Source organism: Uloborus diversus, chromosome 4, assembly GCF_026930045.1.
Source record: "Uloborus diversus isolate 005 chromosome 4, Udiv.v.3.1, whole genome shotgun sequence".
Classification (NCBI taxonomy): domain Eukaryota; kingdom Metazoa; phylum Arthropoda; class Arachnida; order Araneae; family Uloboridae; genus Uloborus; species Uloborus diversus.
In genome coordinates this window covers 17,081,401-17,102,514 of record NC_072734.1, presented here as the reverse complement: position 1 = coordinate 17,102,514, position 21,114 = coordinate 17,081,401, and the positions used below count along the sequence as shown (strand labels likewise).

Here is a 21,114-nt window from a genome sequence, read left to right as displayed (position 1 = left end):
CTACGGAACCTAACCTCTATTTTAACACTACTATTAAGTCTCAATTTACGCGGTTTTCATTTAGGCGGCATTTTAGTGGAACGTAGCCTCCGCATAAAACGAGGGTCTACTGTATGTTTCCATTATTTCTTTCGTAAAGTGGTGTTTCATCTCATAATGTTCCTTATAGTTGCTTTTGCCTTAATAATAAGTTACTTTCTTTTAATCCATTGTTAAGTTCTCATAATACAGATTTCATTATAATTTCTCTTGCCTAAAGGGTTTACACAGTGCTGGTGTTCCTGGAATTTTGGCATTGGATGTCTGCCCCTCTGATACCAGCAAAATTCTGACTGGAGGCAACGACAAAAATGCGACACTCTTCAACAAAGACACAGAGCAAGTCATCACCATCTTAAAGGGGCATACAAAGAAAGTCACTTCTGTGATCTTTCATCCTGAAGAGGTTTGTATGTTCGTTGTGCTGAGATTTTTAATTCAATTTATTGTATCGTTTACTTAAAAAAAGCAAGTTACAACTTCCCTGTTGAGGGACAGCAAAAACTTGATGTGTTCAAAAACATGATATACAAGTTCAGTAGTATAAATAGTGATTTGTACCAAGTATACAAATAAATGTCATTTACACCTACAAAAAATTAAGCTTATTCATACACTTAGATAGTTTTCTTAATAAAACCTTATGAAAAGCAGCTTACCAGTTTCTTTCTTTTAATTATTATTATAAAAGGATTAATTGAAAGAAGTTTGTATGATGTCCAATTAAAACATGAGTGTTTTAAATTTTAGATTATTAAAAATAAAGCATATGTTTAAAATTGGATTGGATTTTTAATACATATATAGTTAAGTAAACAATACTGAACTGTAAAATAATCAAATGATTCTTAAAAAATAAAATAAATAAAATTAAATTGAAATAAAAATGATGTTACCAGTTTGGGGGAGAAAAAAGAACAGCAAACTTTTGAAAAAGGCAATGACACAGAAGAAGTCATTTGTCTTTGCTTGATACAAACAATTTATGTACTCAACTCAAACAAATTTAATTGAAACAAAATAACTAAAAAAGTATGATTTTAGTCTAAATGATTCTAATGATTTGGCCATCATTGTTTCTTTGTTACATGTTTACATAATGAATATAAAAACAAGAGTAAGCGAAACGCTAATCAACATTTTCTAGTTTGACATTGATCTACAAAATCTTATTTTCAACTAGTATATGTAAATTTACTGTGAATTTCAAGTTGAGTGAAACAAACATGTTTCTGATCAAGTTTTTTTTTCCATATACTTTTAAAAGTAAGCAAGTCATAAATTACATTGTGCTATTTCTTTTTTACGAGCAGGATACAGTAATTACCGCATCTCCCGATTCGATGATTCGTATCTGGCACGTTCCAACTTCACAGACAGTCCAAGCCATTCGGGCTCACGAAGGTGGTGTGACTGGTCTCAGCTTGCATGCCACTGGTGATTACCTGCTGAGTACATCCAATGATGAGCACTGGGCCTTCTCTGACCTACGTACTGGACGTGTGCTCACCAAAGTTGGGGATACAACTACTGCACATTGTAAGTTATGCATTGTTTATTATTATATCAGAATCACAGTAATCCATAGTTACAGTTGAGGGCCCAAAATCCAGAATGCTCAGGACGGCGACCTTTCCAGACTTCGAAAACTTCCGGATTTGGAATTCTGACTGAAAAAATAGTGAAAACTGTATTGTCATTCGATATTTGTCATGTTTTCCCTAAAGTTTGAGCTAATTTTACATTAATTTTTTATCAATCTGAATGAAAGTATACTTCATTATGCTAAAAGAAAAATCAGGGATAATTAGCAGCAATATATAATCCGCTGATGTTGCTTTTTAGTACTATGCAATGTGCCGATCGATGCAATAAAAAATCATATTTTTAATTAAAATATTTTTTTTACTTTTGTTCAGGAAGCTTTTTATGGCATATGTATGAAAAGAGAAAAAGATTTATTGTGAACCGAAAGCTGTTGAAAAATTGCTGCTCAATCAGCATGAAACGCTTATATAGGCATAACATGTGGCATCGGAAAAACGTTCTAAGAAAAGCTGAACTGAAATGAGTGTTTTCAACAAGTAACTGCCCAGTGGTAAAAATGTTTAAACCTGGGGGGGGGGGGAATTTAATTTCCCCCTTTTTTTAAGGGGAAGAAAGTTCTGGGCTTCAGGTTTCTCTGATTTCGGGCTTCCAAAATTGGGTTTCTATACTGTATATCATGTTTTAGTTTATTAATATTAGTTTATTATATTGAAACGATTTCCTTTATAAAAAACAAAGAAAATTAACCCACCACCAATTTTTTCTTTTAAAGAAACGAAAAAATATTTTTAGTGTTTTATGTTGGAATACAAATCTAAAGTTGCAGCTTAAACTGTGAGAAATTGAGTGTATCGAAATCATGCCAGTTTTGCGCATTGATTAAACAAAGAAAATATTTTTCTGAGAAATATAGCTTTTTTTTCTATGGTGTCTAAAGCAATTTTTTTTAAATATAATTTTTTAGAAGATAAACAAAATGATGCGATACATCCGAATGAGCTATGTAACAAGGTGCTATGAAACAGGGAGTTACTATATTTATAACATTTTAACAAACAATGGATGTTTACTTCTGAATATTGGGTTTTTATTTTTGAATAATTTTTAACACTTTTTCTTTTCCTAGCATTGACTACGGCCCAGTTTCACCCTGACGGTTTGATTTTCGGTACTGGAACTTCAGATTCTCTTATAAAGATATGGGATTTGAAAGAACGTGCTAATGTCGCTAATTTCCCAGGGCACTCTGGCCCTATATCTGCCATAGCGTTTTCGGAGAACGGCTATTACCTGGCCACTTCTGCTGATGATTCTGTTGTCAAGCTGTGGGATTTAAGAAAGCTAAAGAACTTCAAGACTATAACCCTGGATGAAGCTTATGAAGTGAGTTTTCCAACTACTTTTTGATATAATACAGAAGCAAATCCCGATCGGTGGCAGATACAAGGAAAAGGTTGTGGGGGGTCATGACTCCCCCCCCTAAACCTTCAATAATAGTATCCGTCCACATTGTGTTCAAACACTTAATGAATAACTTGTAGACAATTTCAGTAGTCTTTTCAATTCATTAATTGTTTTTCAAAGTAAATATTTGAAATAGTACTACTTATTTTCATTACTTATAAAATTAATTTAGATGGTTTATGCCCTATTGGGTCCCTTATTCCTGGCCAATTTGGAACTTCTTATTGACACTCAAGCAGTTTCAGGGCCCTTTGGCAAAATACTGACATGCGGGCCCCCCTACAACCACTGGTTGTTTTCCTTAAATTCAATAAAAATGCCTCTGCAAGAGAGCCCCCTAAGGAACTGATCTACAAGCACTTGATGCTGTGAACATGCAGATGTTGAATAGCAGGGACCGCGTTAAGCATTCGCCAATGCGCCAAATACGATAAAATCGTAAAATCGGCGAACAAAATTCGAATTTGGCGAATTAATTGGCGAACAGAAAATTCTCTAAAATGTACACAGAGGAAAAAAAAAATCTCCCTTCAGAAGTCAATCTGGAAAAAAAGTCCGTTTACAAAATTTGGACCCCTAAAACCGGACCCTTCACAAAATTCCGACCCCTAAAAACGAACCTCTCACAAAACTCCCAGACTAGCAATCACTGAAAGTTGTTTTATCCTCGGAACACTCCGAGCAGATTGAGGTGCGCGCATGCGCGTTAGCATCGGATCAGAGCGTTACCGTCCATCGGATCGGAAATCGGAGAAAGGATGACATTTTGTTGACCTAACAAATTTTGTCTAACTCCCGCAAGGAAGGTAAACACTAAGTTTAGCAGATGCCTTCTGTTTCACATTACTGTAGCTATCAAGTGAATGAAATGTCAGAATTCAAGTTGTATGGCTAAATCATTTTATTTATAATTATCCTATAATTAACAACTGTAAAACAAACTATAACATGAGTAAAATGTATAAACAAATATGAGGAATTTCACTCTCAAAAACATCCTTCATGTTCCAAAGGAACATCCTCCAAAAAAACACATTTGACACCCTAACTTGACTTATCCTAAAAATGTTTCAAAAATTTTAAGTCCCTAACTCTCATGGTGAAACTCTAAAAGCCATCCCCTAAGTGCAGGACGTCGCCACAACAGCAAACGATCCTCTCAAAAAATACGACTATCGTCAGTCGAAAATGAGAAACGCGGGCAGAAGAAGTGATCTCCTTCTCATTTCACCCTGCTTATATAATACAGCGCACTCTATGCACGTCACGCCGGATATGCCTACGTAAGAGCTCAGTCTGGATGCTTCCAGAACATTCGATTTGCCGCGGAGCTATCGGGAGATTACATCATCTCCGCTCGTGCTCTGACGTCACATCCTTCTTCCTGACGAAACACGTCGTTCGAAGTCGTTCTGATGTTTACAGGTTGATTCTCCCGTACGCGAATTGAAACAGGCGTCCTTTAAGGGACAAGATTAACTGCCTTTTCATTATTAAAGAAATACAAGTGAGTAAAAACATTTACACTTAGTTTTCACTTAGCTTTCAAATCGAATTGTTGAGAATATTTCTCAAATAGACATTTTTGGCTATCAATGCCCTCCCTTCTCGACAATTCATTTGATCTCACATATTCATTTAATTTCAAGCATTATCTGATTTAAATTTCCAAAAAATTCTCACTTTTCAAAATTTCTTTAAAGACAATTTATCACTCAAAAAAATTAGTAAATTTTTAAATCTAACTCTCACGTTAGTTAATTTTTTATCGTTTCAAAAATTCGTTAGTTTCAACATTTTGTAAAAACAAACACTTAATATTCTTCTTGAATTTAAGTAAAAACAACATTTGCACATCACAACAATAATATCACAAAACATAATTGTTCAAATCCTATAGGAGTCCTAGAGGAAAAAAGTTCAACCATATTCAGTCCAAAAATTCTCAGTCACAATCGTATCTTCACAAAATGTCACTGATCTTAAAAAAAATCCCGCAGTTGACAAAAGCTCATGTTGGTGGACAGACATCAGATTTAATCTGAAAAATAACGATAAAAACCACAAGTAACTGTTCTAATATCAGCAATTTAACAACAATTGTATAATATGTATAATCATAATAAACAGTTTTGAATATAAGTTCAAGCTTCATTTTTGATCAAAAAAAAGTAAAAACAGAAGTATATAAGCTCATTTTTACATTAATTTAAGTTGACAATCCATACTAAAAAAAATTTAACAAAAACATAAAAAATGACTTTCTGCACGCGTTTTTCACAAATGACTGCTCATCATCGAAAAATGATTATCAAAAAATTACAAACACTTTCTACAATAGATTAATCACTTGAATTGAAAAAAATTTCTTGGAAAAATTTTAAGTCGTTTTGGGTTAGTGGCTTCGTGAAAATATCTGACAAGTTAGATTTACTTTCTACATATGAAACAGTAAAAATATCTTTAGCAATCAAGTCACGAATAAAAAATAATTTCACATCAATATGTTTACTCCTGTGATTTTCAATTGGTGATTTTACAAAATCCAAAGAAGCTTGATTGTCTACATAAATAATTGCTTTTATTTTTATGAACTTTAAAAGTTTATTTTTCAAACATTCTTCCAGAATTCTGTCAAACCACAATGTTTCCTTTGCCGCTTCTGTCAATGCTATGAACTCCGATTCCATAGTTGATAAACTAACACTCCGTTCTTTAAAAGTTCTCCATTCAATAGGAGCTTTGTCTAACATAATTATTTGACCCCCCAAAGAAGTTCTGTCATCTTTATTTGATGAGAAGTCTGCATCTGAAAAAGCTACTATTTGGATTTTACTGCATTTTAATTTTAATTTTAAATTTCGGGATTGATAAACATATCCAAACAATTTTAAAAGGCCATCCCAATGACGTTTTCCTGGGTTATTCTGAAATTGACTAAATAAATTTACAGTGTATGCAATGTCTGGTCGTGTTCTATTGGCTATAAATGCTAAACATCCTAACAAATTACGAAAAGGAAACTTAGTCATTTCAAACTTTTCATTTTCTGTCTTAGGACAGTCAGAATTAGAGTAAACAATGCCTTTACTAATTGGAAGAGAGGTAGATGGGAATTTGAATTTCTTAAAACGATCATACACTTCTTCTATATAGGAAGATTGATGTAGATACAATTCCTTTCCCATTAATTCAAATTCTTCCCCTAACAATTTCTTTGTACTTCCCAATACCTTCAAATCAAAATGTTTACTTAAAGAATTAATTGCACTGTTTATATGACTTTCCTTTTTACCAAAAATCACAATATCATCAACATATACAAGCAATAGAACATTTGGATTAAAATATACACAGTTACATGATTCAAATTTCTTTAAACCAATTTGTGATAAAACTTGATCTAATTCATAAAACCACAAGCATCCACTCTGGTGTAACCCGTAAATAGCCTCTTTTAATTTACAAAAATAATCTTCCTTTCCTTTTGTTACAAAACCGGGAGGCTGGCTCATATATATCAAGTCATCAATTGGTGCGTATAAGTAAGCGCTCTTTACATCGCACTGTATATTTAACCAATTAGCACATGTAATTAACAGAGAAAAGAAAAATCTAATTATTCCAAAATTACATACTGGGCTGTATGTCTCATCAAAATTTTGGTTTTTGATCTGATGCATGCCGTTTGCTACCAATCTGGCCTTATAAGATTTAACTACCCCTTTCTCATCTTTCTTTAAAGTGTAAACCCAGCGAGACCCTACTGGAACAACATTTTCCGGTAATTTTGCCAAATTCCAGACTTTTCGGCTATGCATAATTTCTAGCTCAGTCTCCATTGCTTTTTGCCATTCAGCACTTTCTTTTACCTTTAAAGATTGTTTGTAAGTCCTAGGGATTTGAATTTCTTTTTCTAGTCATAAATTCTTATTGTTTTTCTTTGAGCTTACAGACACATTATTTACTTGCCCCTCTGTTAGATCTTTCCCTTTAAAACTAAACTTATCTGGATTGTATTTTATATCTTTTAATTTACAATACTTTTCAATGTCATGTTTAGATCTTAACCTTTTCTTTTCCCCTTTCTCATAATAATATACATCATTTCTTGTGCTATCCGGTCTTTTCACTACTTTTCTCACCCAAAATGCATCGCGTAGGTGTAAACCACTTTCGCTGTCAGAATCCTCAGATTGAGAACTCGTTTCACTTTCCCCGCTAGCAATCGAGCTTTCAGAATCGGTCGAATCTGAACCCTGCTGTTCATTTGCCGTTTCATTCTCGCTCAAGGTTGCAGGCGGAAGTGCCATGGGCCATGATAGAACTCGATTCTCCTCCTCATTTGACTCATTTCGAAAGTCAGTTTGGAAAAAATAGTTTTCTTTGAACGACACATTTATTGATTCTATAATTTTGTCGCTGTCAGGCAGATAAATTCTATACCCTTTTCTATTAAACGCGTAACCTATGAGAACACCCTTTTGTGCTTTTAAATCCAATTTCTTTCTTAATTGTTTGGGCACTCCAACAAACAATATTGTTCCGAAAGCGCGGAGATGCCTTATAGAGGGTTTTCTCCCCCCATAAAGTTCAAATGGGGTTTTAGTCTGATTGGCATGGCAAACCCTATTCCAGGTGTACGTAAAATATTTCATTGCCTCTGGCCAAAAATTCTGAGGTAAACCGCTCTCCTTTAAAATCACCCGCGTGCTATCTGCAATTGTTCTGTTAAAGTTTTCTGCCGTCCCATTCTGTTCAGGAGAATAGAAATTGGTTAATTCATGATGTATACCTTTCTCCTTAAAAAAATCATCGAACTCATGGTTTACGAACTCAGTTCCGTTGTCTGTCCTTACAGCCTTGACTTTCTTTCCCAAAAAATTTTCCGCTTTTATGATATGATTCATCAAAATTTCGGGTACTTGGCTTTTAAACTTTATAGGGTATAGAGAACTTCTTTTTGAAAAATCATCTATAACAGATAAATAATAACGTTCTCCATTTCTACCCTCAACATTGCAAGGCCCCCAAACATCACAAAAAAGCAAGTTCAACGGACTGTCTGACTTTGTATCCCCAATAGGTTTAAAACTCACTCTTCTGAATTTTCCTAATTTACAAGTGTCACAATTAATTTTAACATTTTTAAATTCTGGTAAACCATTAACAGCTTGTGAACTCCCTGTCTTTTGGATACATTCTGTATTTATATGTCCGAAACGTTTATGCCAGGTTTCAATATTTATATGATTGGACTCTAAAAAAGTATTTTCATTATCAGTATTACAAACAGGCAATTGGTTTGATTTTACAGAATCAACAATATATACACCATTTTCTAAATTTGCTTTAAAAATCAATTTACAAGTTTTATCTAGTACTTTCACGGAGCCACCACCCCCTTCAAATTTAGCACCTCCCAAATCAAATTTGGGTCCGGACAATATATTTCTCCTTAACCTCGGTGAATACATGACATTTTCTAAAACAACAGATCTATTTCCGAAACGAACTTTAATTTCCCCGCTGCCTTCAATGGGAAAAGTCTGTTTCTTGACTGCTACTGCCATTTGAACATCCGTTAAGGGAGAAAATGTCCTAAACCAGTTCCGGTTATGGGTATAATGATGACTGGCCGCTGTGTCAAAAATCCATGTCGATTCCTTTACCCCTACTTCATTTAAATTTGCCTCTAATAAGAAAAAGGATCTATACTCACATCTGTCAGTTGATGGAGATCTCCGCCGGTCCGTTGTATTTCTATATCTGGCTCCTCTCCGTCGACGATTCCTTCCTCGTTGGTTCGATCTTCCCCTAGAATTTCCATGTCCTGTGGTGCTTCCTCTCTCGTTGACTGGACTTGGGGACTGGTTCGTCGTGGGATTTTGTTGTCTCAGCTCTGGGCAATCCTTCCTGAGATGTCCAATGCGGTCACATCTGTAACATCGTTGCCGATTTTGAACTGTCATCACCTTAAGCCGCTCCTTAGTTTTCGTCTTCAAAGCCATGCGGTTCTCTTCAATCACAAGATCCACTACCAGTTTTTCGAACTTGAAATCCTGGTCACTCCTTGTAAGCATTGCTTGGACTAGATGATCATATTCTTTAGGCAAGTTCTGTAAAAGCTGGAAGCAGATACAGTCCTCAGGATATTCGGGATATGTAACCTTAATTCGATCAAACAATCGTTGTAAACGGGCCGCAAAAAGGGAAATATTTTCATTTCTTTCAGGTTTTGAATTTTGCAGTTCCAAGAACAGCTGCATCCGGGCGCATTTGTTATCTGGGTAGAAGAACAATTTCAACTTTTTCCATGATTCTCGGGGATCTTCACAATTCTCGATAATCTTCCTAAGTCGTTGCTCAATATTTAAGAAAATCATAGAAACTGCTGCTCTCCTCCGAACATGGTATTCTTTAATATCCGCTTTTGTGATTCCTCCCTCTTTGTTCTCGATCGGTTCTCCTTCCTCACCAATAACAATTTTCCAGCAGTTCCTGTCCATTAGCAGGAACTTGAGGTTTGTCGCCCATTCGACATAATTCGAATCATTCAATTCTTCGATTTTAACGGTTTGGGTGGACATAGTTCTTTACTGGGCAAAACTTTCGTATCGTTTTCAATTCATAAATTCTTTCATCTCTTTGCTTCGATGAGATCGCTCAAAAAATTAATTTCCAAATTTCTAATCGATATTTTATCCAACAACATTTCTTCTTCAAATTCACTTTCTTCAAACTGACGGAATGTGAATAGGGAAGGGCAGTCTGGGCCCATAACCCTCTTGTTGACCTAACAAATTTTGTCTAACTCCCGCAAGGAAGGTAAACACTAAGTTTAGCAGATGCCTTCTGTTTCACATTACTGTAGCTATCAAGTGAATGAAATGTCAGAATTCAAGTTGTATGGCTAAATCATTTTATTTATAATTATCCTATAATTAACAACTGTAAAACAAACTATAACATGAGTAAAATGTATAAACAAATATGAGGAATTTCACTCTCAAAAACATCCTTCATGTTCCAAAGGAACATCCTCCAAAAAAACACATTTGACACCCTAACTTGACTTATCCTAAAAATGTTTCAAAAATTTTAAGTCCCTAACTCTCATGGTGAAACTCTAAAAGCCATCCCCTAAGTGCAGGACGTCGCCACAACAGCAAACGATCCTCTCAAAAAATACGACTATCGTCAGTCGAAAATGAGAAACGCGGGCAGAAGAAGTGATCTCCTTCTCATTTCACCCTGCTTATATAATACAGCGCACTCTATGCACGTCACGCCGGATATGCCTACGTAAGAGCTCAGTCTGGATGCTTCCAGAACATTCGATTTGCCGCGGAGCTATCGGGAGATTACATCATCTCCGCTCGTGCTCTGACGTCACATCCTTCTTCCTGACGAAACACGTCGTTCGAAGTCGTTCTGATTTTTACAGGTTGATTCTCCCGTACGCGAATTGAAACAGGCGTCCTTTAAGGGACAAGATTAACTGCCTTTTCATTATTAAAGAAATACAAGTGAGTAAAAACATTTACACTTAGTTTTCACTTAGCTTTCAAATCGAATTGTTGAGAATATTTCTCAAATAGACATTTTTGGCTATCACATTTGCCTCTCGCCTCTTTGCGTCACTGTACTTGCGCCTCTCGCTGATTGGATATCGAGTGCGCAGCGTGGCTACCGAGTAGAGTGTTGGCGGATGACTTGTTGAATGGCGCGTTTGTTTCATTGTGTTCGATGTCTGAAACATCGGAGTAAGATAGGAATGCAGTCTTTACTTCTTTAAAAGCTTTTATTTCTACTCTCAAATTTATTAAAGAATGATAAATATCACTTAAAATTGGTTTTAGCCATTTTTTCCTTTGAAAAATTACATATGATTTGTGGAAAAACTACTTAATTTGCATTTTTTTTCCTCACCAAATTTCTAAAAACGGACAAAAATTCCTGGATATACCCTTGCCCTTATCCTCAAAAAATTGTAAAAAATTGAGTTATATTTCACTTTCTGATTAAATATTTCTGCAGACAAAAATACATTTAAAATGAGTAAAAGTTAAGTCTTTGACTAAAACTTTTGAAAATTGGCTAACACTTTTAAAATTTGGCGAATTTACTGGCGAACGATTCGAAATCCTTAGCGCGATCCCTGAATAGGTATAAAATGTTGAATGAGAAGTTTTTGCTTTTCTAACACCGAAACAAAATTAAGATTAGCTGCACTCAGAAATTTTTTTTTTTTTCCCTTTTTGAGGAGGCCCCCGGGCCCCCTTTGGGGCCGGGTCTCGGAGATTTTGCCCCTGCTGCCCCCCGCTCTCAGCGACCCTGTGTAAATATCAACTTTCCAAGAGAATTTATCATACTGAACAAGTAGTGATTTGTACAAGTTGTAGGCGTGGAGGAAAAAAATTCTGTCAACTTATATTGTTCATTCATTTTTACTCATGTTTTGAGCAGAAGATATATTTGTTCATTTTTCATACATGAAATGATGGTTTTTTCACTATCCTTTTGTGTTTATGTATATGATGTGCTTTTAAATTACTTGATTTATTTCAGTTCTTGCATGATATCTTTTTCTCTGTTTAAGTGCTTTAGGCACATTTGTTTTAAACGGTTTTTTTAATACTAGGTGAAATCTCTATGCTTTGATCAAAGTGGAACCTATCTAGCTGTAGCAGGTTCTGATATTAGGTAAGTTTTGTTAGAATAGATTTTATTTTGTTCTTCAGATATATAAGCATTGTCATAAATTTCTAATAACTCCTTTTTTGTTTGAGGTATAATATTAAAGTTTTTGTTTAGTTCAATGTCTCTTTCATGAATTTTTTCTGCCCCTGGAATTCAAATTTGGAATAAGTATAACTTTCTGTGTTTGAAAAATAAGTTTTTCAATTCATTATTTTATCCGCAGTTTAAAATTTATCTTTGTACATACTTGCTATTTTATGATTGTATGCATTAAAATGGTTTATTATCATTATTGGTTAATTTGTTTTAATTAACTAATTAATTTTTTGGTGTAAATTTGATATTTTTACTCAGAATAACTTTATTTATTATTGAATTTCTTGTTTTTATTTTTGTCACTGAAAATTTATCTTAAATTCATGCATGGCGGCAGACAAGACAGATAAATGGTGTATCATTTAATCCATTGGGTTAAATAATTTCGTTTAAAGTAGTCTGGTGCTGGACAAAACAATTTGCTCAAATATTGAGCATGAAAGCTCAGATTTGAGGTTTAAGATTCGAATCCAAGGAATGGAATTTGCTATGACAATAAAAGCAGAGATGATTTTTTTTTTTTTGAATGTATTTGACATTTTTTATTTTAAAAATGAACTAAACATTGCAATGTAATATTTTAAAAATTCCAATTGCATTTTTTCCCCCATTTTCCATGAAGCTTAATTTTTATTTTAAATATAAAGCATGAAAGTATGCTAATCGACTAAATTTTTGAAGCATATTTCTGATTTGCAATCCATGTAATAAGCTTGTAGCAGTGTAAAAAATGTTTTTTTTTCTTTTTTCTTTTTTTTTTTTTTCTTTTTTTTTTTTTTTTACATATGTTATACTACTGTAGAATTCTTGTGCAAGTGAACATGTTTTACTCTCATGTTATAACACAACCAGATGAAATTAAACCTTGCTTTTTACTGAATATAAATTCAACATTGGTATGTACAATGTGGTAGTGCTAATAGATTGTTACAAATTTTATTAAATTTGTATCACATACTACTGAACAGAGCATATTTTGATAAAGGCTCTTAAAATTTACATACATACAGTAATCCAGAAGTAGAAAAAAAAAGAAAAAGATACATGAAACTTTTAGAGCTTATTGCCTAGAAACAAAAATTTTGAATTGAGCCAACTTTCAGTATCTCAGAAGATCTTGGGGCAAAGAAAAATATTAGAGACAATCCGATTGAAAAATATTATTTTTGACTGATTCAGATAGTTTCTAATAGTAATATCAGCCTTGCAGAAGTATGTTTGTAATGCATTTCAACCTCATTAATTTATAATTATATTCTGCTATGCAATTTTGAATTATGAATCATTCCCTCATCAGCCAGCTTAAGTACTACCTCTGTATGTAGCAACAATAATTCAAGCTTGAGTGATTTTAAATGTTTTTAATGGGGGAAGCTCTGCACAATTATCTATAAAAGTAAATTTTTTTCTGAACTTTGCATGCAAGTTCAAACTGAGTGTCACACATGTTTCTCAATAGATAACTTGTCATTCAGGCTTATAGCTTTGTTATGAAGTCCCAACATTAATAAAACAAGGATGTTTTTCTGCTTTACCAACGATAAGGTTTCTCAGACCCTTTGGAGTTGGAACAAATGAGAATGTTAGAATGTGAGCATTCTGTTTAAATGATCTTTAATCATTTTTCCTCCATAACTTTTCTTCAAAAATAAAAAAATTCTTTCAAAATGCTTGATAAGAAGTAATTTAATTTCATGAAATTCAAGACTTTGAAAAAAAAAAAAAACTTTTGCAATGCAGGAATACACCAGTTTGAAAGTAGAGTAGTGTTTTTTGCCCTCTCCCTCCTCAATAATTGTAATCCCCTCTACAGTGTAGCTTGGAAGGGAGTTTACCCCTCCCCTTTAAAATTTGAAATTCAACCCTTATATTCAAGGAGTAAACATATATTTTTTATACTTGTAGACTTAATTGAATAGACATGTATATTCTCATGTTGGATCTAGTCTCATACCCCTCATGGTATGACAGGTGCAAAATACCCTTTTATCAGAGAGATTGGCCTTGAAATTTGACATGTTCCAATAAATATCAAAGCCAGACTAATGTAAGCCACATTTTCACTACTTTTTAGGAATCTTAATATATAGAAATCAATGTCCTGAGATAACATATATATATAATACATATATATATATATATATATATATATATATATATATATATATATATATATATATATATATATATATATATATATATATAAACGCACAGCCAAAACCACTGAAGCTTCAGGCTTGAAATTTGGCAGGCATGTCCGCATGATTACGAAAGTAACCACTAAGAAAGGATTTTTCGAAGTCTCAATTAGTTCGGGAGAAAGTAATTAAAATCCATTAATTTCTGCGAAATTAAAACCTGTCATTGAAATTCAAATTCCTCATTTTCGAAGGCTTTCCTCCATTCAAATCATTATTCAATACTTCATCTCAACTTTTGGTCGATAGCGAACTATAAATTTGATATTGTTTTTGTTTCTCACGTGATTCTTCGAGGCTTTTCTCAAGTCAAATCATAATGTTTCTGTCTATTGCTTTCGTTTTTTCAAAACTAGAAACGAAATTTTTAAGAACATCATCACAGCCGGACTATCCTTTTGAATTTTAGAAGACTGCAGTTTCCTGTTAAAGTTTGCTTTGCAATAACCATTAATAAGTCACAAGGACAGACATTAAAAGTAGCAGGGATCCATTTAAGAGAAGACTTTTTTTCACATAGCCAATGTTATGTAGCTTGCTCCAAAGTCAGTTCATCAAGCAGCTTAATAATTTTAGCACCAGAAAAAAAAAAAAAAAAAAAACTAAAAATGTTGTATACAAAGAAGTTTTTGCTTAAACATAGGTATATCAATAAAATGTGGATGGCCTGTGTTTGCAAAGATAATCAATACTTTAAAAGGATCGTTAATAACAGTTAAAGATCGATTAAGGACAAGGGCATATATGTAAGGAGTCCAGGGGCCCCGGGATCCTCCCCAAATTAGAAAAAGTTATAGGTAATAAGTAATTATTATAGGGGATTTTTGAAACTAGGTGCACTAAGCACTGTTATCCCTGCTAATTCCATTACCCGAGCAATGCCGGGTACGGGAATGCTAGTATATATATATGAATGTGAACATTTATTATAGGGGAACAGTGGTAAGATCGGCGCAAGCTGACACAGGTTTATGGAAATGAGAAATTAAGTTTAATAAGAAACCTGTTTCATGGTGCAATTTGAGAGCTCAACGAGTGATGTTTTAATGAATTCTAACATTGCAGCTCGATTGGGCGAACATGGGGAAATACTAAGAAAGAAGGGTTGGAGGGAAATTTTTTCAGGTACGCCCCCCGTGGCAGATACGCTGCAGATGTTAAATGATTTCAACTTTAAAACACGCATAAGCTGTGGCTTTTCTGCCACAAAATTACGGTATATGAGGATATTAGCTTAAAATTGAATAATGTAAATTTTTAACTCGAATTTTGCTGCATCAGACAAAGGCCTAGTCTGCCTGTACGTTAACCTGCCACCAATCTTTAAGTAGTTCTTTTATTGATAATATTGAAAATTAATATTCTATTGCAGGATATACTTGTGCAAACAGTGGGACAATTTGAAAACCTTTTCTGACCACACAGCCCTTGCGACAGGTGTCAGATTTGGTAATCACGCTCACTTCCTGGCGTCTGTCAGTATGGATCGTACACTGAAGATATATGGACTTTAAAGGAAAACGAGGCTGTCAGACGATCCTAGAAACATGTATCATTAAAAAAATGTTGATGATTGAATTCATTCTTTGATGATACTTTCATTTAGTAACTATTATGTATTCTGAAATATCTTCTCTTTCTGGATTTTTTTTAAAAAATTGTACATGAAAGGATCTTTAACTTCTGTAATTATATTTTTGATGAACTATTTCTTTAGCACCTAAAGTTAAGAAAAATATATAGAGTTGAAGGCCAGTGTTATGAGCATTAGTTCATATTTACCACTTCTTATTCACATAAAAGTTATTTTTTCTATTTTGAAGAGTTCATGTCTTTCAAATTTCTGTGATGGTTTAAAATTTTCCTTAGAAACACTTGCAGTTTGCATATTATTCTAGCGTTTAATATTAATTTGAAATAAAGCACAAAAGGAACTTATTCCTTGTACATGTATATGATGTTAGTTGTTTTCTTGTCATTTTGAAGTACATTCATCATTGATGCAATTCTCATCATAAACAAGAATTCAGTCATCAAACATTTTGATTTTTTTATCACTTGACTTATTACCATTGTCTGGATGGACTCAATGTAATATTGTTTTGACGTATCAATAAATTCATTTTGCAATTAGCTTGTTTCTCTTGATGGTTGTCTTAAAAATGGAAACTACTGTAAAGCACGAAGCCTGTATTATGTAGTAATTTATAGGAAGCAGTCAAGAGATGTGGTTTTGTTATGAACAAAGTAATCGAGCTTGATTGTAGTAAAAATAGAAACTATTGTAAAACAGTAACAACAGAGAAAACCTGTATTATGTGTGGGAATATAGAGGGTGTGGTCAAAGGATGGGAAAGATAATACTTCACCTATATTTGTTACAAATAAAGTAATAAGATTGGTTGTTTTAAAAATGCAAAAATGCCGTAAGGCAATAACTACATGTATTGCCTATATTATGGTTGGGAATGTATGAGGTGTGATAAATTTATGGAGCATTTTTTTCATGAACAAAGTATTCTCCTTTTATGAGTACTGGGTACCTCGCTTGGCTTGCCGACATGCTTACTTGTTACCTTGGTTAAAACAGAAACATGGAACTTTTAATGAGTATTATTTCTGTGTCTTGCAGCATGACTTGATATACAGAATTATACTACAAGGGATTCATACATTTTCAAAATGCTTTATATACAAAATAATTGCACATACAACAATGTAGCGTAGAAAATGCTAATAAGCCTAGCAATTTTTGTTTGTATGAATGACTTTTTTTGTTTCGTTATTTTTAAATTAATTTTTAAATTGTTGTGGATATTCTGGTCCACTTAGAAAGAAATGAGAATTCGAGAAGCATTATTAAACGTTAGAAATTAATGCAAAACATGTAGTTTGTTGTTCTAAAGCAGCCATTTCCAGGATGTTGAATTCGATATTTATCCATTCTTGATGGAACTACATTTTCATTGTCGCCATAAGAACACTATAAATATTTAATGTAACAAAACCTTTGTTTACCAGTGTTATCAAAAGAGGAAGATTATACTTCTTTGTCTTGTTTGGCTAGCGCTATTTGTTCTACATTTGTAGCTGAGTTATTTCTCAAACTGCCGAATCGTTTAATTTTAATTTTTTCTGTTTGGTATGTTTTTAATTTCTGAATTATGATTTAATTCTGTCATGCATCATCAATAAAATTCTCACGGATACATGGTAGTAGTTTTCTTTCTAATTGACTATCTTTTTACCATTTTATTCCACACATGATAAAAAATAAAATGGTTTACAACTGACATGCGAAATTTCGCCAAGGGTTCTTTGCTCGCACAATACTAAAACTGTAACCCTAAACTATAATCCCACTATTTTGGTTATGAAAATTCTCAGCGTTAAACATTTTTCATTTTTTTCTATGATAATATATTCAAGAAAATATTTTGCAAACTGTCCGTTACAACTAAATGCTGCTGTAAAATTAGGTTAGTTAAACTATTAAACTAGGCGGAGATGTGAGCCCTAATTATTTTGCTAATGTTATCAAATCCTTCTTTCAAGCTTAAGATTAAAAAAACCTCATATTCTTACCAATTCACACAAAACAATAAAAACAAATTTACCTGCTGTAGCGTTATCCTCTTTCAAAAAAAAAAAAAAATGCATCGAACAGACAAGAATTTTATGCTAATGGGAAGTAATCCAGAGTTTTCTTGTGTTTACGCTTTCGCCATTTACGACAATCATCTCACTTTTTGTAGGGAAATAATGAAAATTAACATCATTTTGAGCAGCTTGCTGAGAGTACCATTAAAGGACGAAACAATTTCTGTTGCTGAAAGCAATCTAAGACACATCGAATGCGTTAATAAATACTCATAACAAACTGCCTATGTTTACCAACAGACACGTGGTGGAACGCAATGTTTTACCTTTTTCTTTAATTTTATAAATCACCGCAAGGTAGCGTATTCGAGCGCTGGAGTTGCGAATAATGGTTTTACCCGTTTGTACACGGGCAAAATTTTCTGTATGTAATTGCTGCACTTTTCCCATTATTAATATAAGGCGTATTGTAGTCAGTACATTCAAGTACAACATATTTTTTTCTCTAGAGTACTTTCTTTTGAGTAGGGATTTTTTTGAAGAATGATTGAAGCACCCAAAACTTTGTGTAAAAAAAAGTATATTGTATTCGAGTGTGCTGACTATAATATGTCTTATAATTAATGGAAAAGCTGCAGCTACTTTTTGATTTGCTCTCATATTTGAACACCATATCTTGAAAATTAGTCTTTCCTGAACAAGGCACAAAAATTTCATTTTTGTAAACATTAGCTTTGTGTCAGTGTTCACTCTTCAATTTTTAATAAAAGTTATTTTAATTTATATATATGTGTGAAAAAATAGATATCTTTGATAAAGGTATGAGATAAAGGTAATATCTATAAAAATGGATCACTCATTATTTGGATCTCTTCTATCATGGGTGTTACTCCTTTCTCATGAATGTTGCCTTTTAAAAGTAACACTCATGAGATTTATAGAAGAATTCTTCGCTGGCATATATTCTATCGGTGTTTTTGAAAATTCAATTAGATCTCTTGTTTCCTTAACAAAAAATACATTATTGCCTAATTGTATGTTTCTACACTTAAAAAAATACTACCAAATAAATATGTAACACTCATGAGAGATGATCAAAATACTCTTCACATTGAATTGTACATTTCATAAACAACATATAAGGAATTCATGTATCTCTTTTTAGACTTACACATTCTAAGAAACAAATATGGCTTCCATAACACTGCTGCTAACTACGATAAAGATATTTTGCACATAAAAAATATACTACAAAATAAATATGTAACACTCATGAGAGATGATCAAAATACTCTTCACATTGAATTGTACATTTCATAAACAACATATAAGGAATTCATGTATCTCTTTTTAGACTTACACATTCTAAGAAACAAATATGGCTTCCATAACACTGCTGCTAACTACGATAAAGATATTTTGCACATAAAAAATATTTAATTTGGTAACACTCGTGAGTTTTGCACATAAGGACACAAACTGCATTGTAATTTTAAACTTTTAGATGAGCAGTTCAGTAAAATCTATTTCAGCTGTGCGTCTCTAACAAATATTACTTCCTTCTTTAATGCACAAAAAGTAAAAAAGCTGCTTGAAAGAGTACAAGAAAGATTTAGGAAATGTAAATTTTCTAGTCAGGACAAGGACATTTTCGTTACTAGCTAACTAAAGTAATAGAAAAGGCTTATTAACCTACGATCATGAAAAAAAAAAGCATTGAATGCAATGAACTAAATATAAAACAATTCCTTACTTCTTACTACATGTTTTTGCAATGCCAAATGAATAATTTTATCTACATAAAAATGAACGGATAAAGTCAGGACAACAATCTGTCAATCACTTTGAAAATCACCCTACCAGGTGATTCTATTGTTTGCACATTTATTATTTTGTTTTTAGCATTATTTTTCACCCTCCTTATTATACGTATAATTCTTGTGTAGCTGAGAACTTGTAGACTTCTAATTTTGCCGCTCTCATTCGACGCGAAAATTTTAAGTCTTGTTTAAGTCGTGTTGAATCAAAAGATTCATAAAAATCATCATTAACTTTCAGCAGTGTCTTAATTTAATGGAGATTTTAGAGAAAAAAGTAGCCTAAAGAATTGATCAAGAACGTTTAAAACATCGATAAAATGCAGGGAATTCAAGGGTAAAATGTTTTAAAGTTTAAATGTAGTCCTTTGAGTGGTCCCACTTACGTAGGCTTGCCTGACGTTCCGGTTTTTCGACAAAATCCCGGTGTCCCTTCCGGTTTACTTCACGTCCCGGTAAAAGATAAATTTGATTACAGACAACCAAAATAGTCAAAAAAGAATTATCTGAGAAGGATTTTTTATTAGGGTAAATATTTTGTCATTTGTAACGTTTATTTTACGATAGCGGGAGTAGTACATTGAATCAAAATAAAACTCGAATATTTGGCTTATTTATAGTTCTGTTATTGCAATCATAAAATGGGGTCGTTTCCTTCAGTCAAAAGTACTACTTTTAGTCATTGAAATGGATAGAATGAGCAAAAAAAAAAAAAAAAAAAATAATAACGTGGACCCAGAAAATATTTTCCCAACAGTTTTTTTAAAATTAATTTTTCAAAATGTCCGATTTTTCAAACAAGGCGTGGTCTTGATAACGTCACAAATGATGCACTTTGCCACATCTTTCTCTACCTGTCCACGTTATGATAATCAAGCAGCGAATTAAAATTGCGCTCTACGCTTGCTGTCAACCATATCGTTGCCAATACACGTGAGTAAAGATGCGAATTAAATATTTTGCACTGTGAATGGCAGCACAAAATGTCATTTCATCATTTGTGATGTCATCGGCAGAAGACGTAAATAATGAAAGCCCTCCGATTTAAGTAATTTTTTTTTTAAATATAAAACGTAAACGAATTTATCAAAAAATGGTCATCCTATGTTTTTAAGCATACTCTTTCAGAAAAAAATACTTTTAAAATTTTGGAAACGTCCCCATTCAAAAGTACTAAGTGTATAGTTTTTATCCCTAGAAATTTGATCCAGATAAATGGTGACCGGTTAAACGAGGTTCTATGGCATCTGCTTGTGTCATTTATTATTACTCCAGGTTTAGAATCATAATTAGCAACCATTAATTCATAGCATTACGAATCAACTACAGTGGACGTCGCTTATATGAATCGCATTTGTTCAAAGCAGTTTGTATTCCATAAAGCGGCTAATTCAATAAAGCTGGGTTTTGTTTTGTTTTTGACGATTTGATTCATTAAGGCGGTTGATTCAATTAACCACTGATTCAATTAACCGGCGTCCCCCACTGAACTTTATAAAACACTCCAAAAACCAGCCAGGGATGTGCACCCTTTTGAATATACGCAACATAGAGGGAGGGGGGGGGGTGCATTCCATAGGGGCAGATTTACAGTCTATTCAAGGGGGTGGCGGTTGAAAACGCCCCCGACCCGTCATGTAGAGGGGCAA

At 33.3% G+C, this 21,114-nt stretch overlaps 1 protein-coding gene across 1 annotated transcript in view; it reads left to right on the top strand.

The window, feature by feature from the left end:
• LOC129221611 (pre-mRNA-processing factor 19-like) overlaps positions 1-16,171 on the top strand; it is a 46,852-nt gene extending 30,681 nt beyond the window's left edge. Inside the window, exons 9-13 of the mRNA XM_054856131.1 lie at positions 260-445; positions 1,353-1,578; positions 2,714-2,970; positions 11,696-11,757; positions 15,421-16,171. Of these exons, the coding sequence (XP_054712106.1) occupies positions 260-445; positions 1,353-1,578; positions 2,714-2,970; positions 11,696-11,757; positions 15,421-15,562 (873 nt within the window). The 3' untranslated portion in view covers positions 15,563-16,171. The remainder of the gene's footprint in view (positions 1-259; positions 446-1,352; positions 1,579-2,713; positions 2,971-11,695; positions 11,758-15,420) is intronic.
• The last annotated feature ends 4,943 nt before the right edge of the window (positions 16,172-21,114 follow it).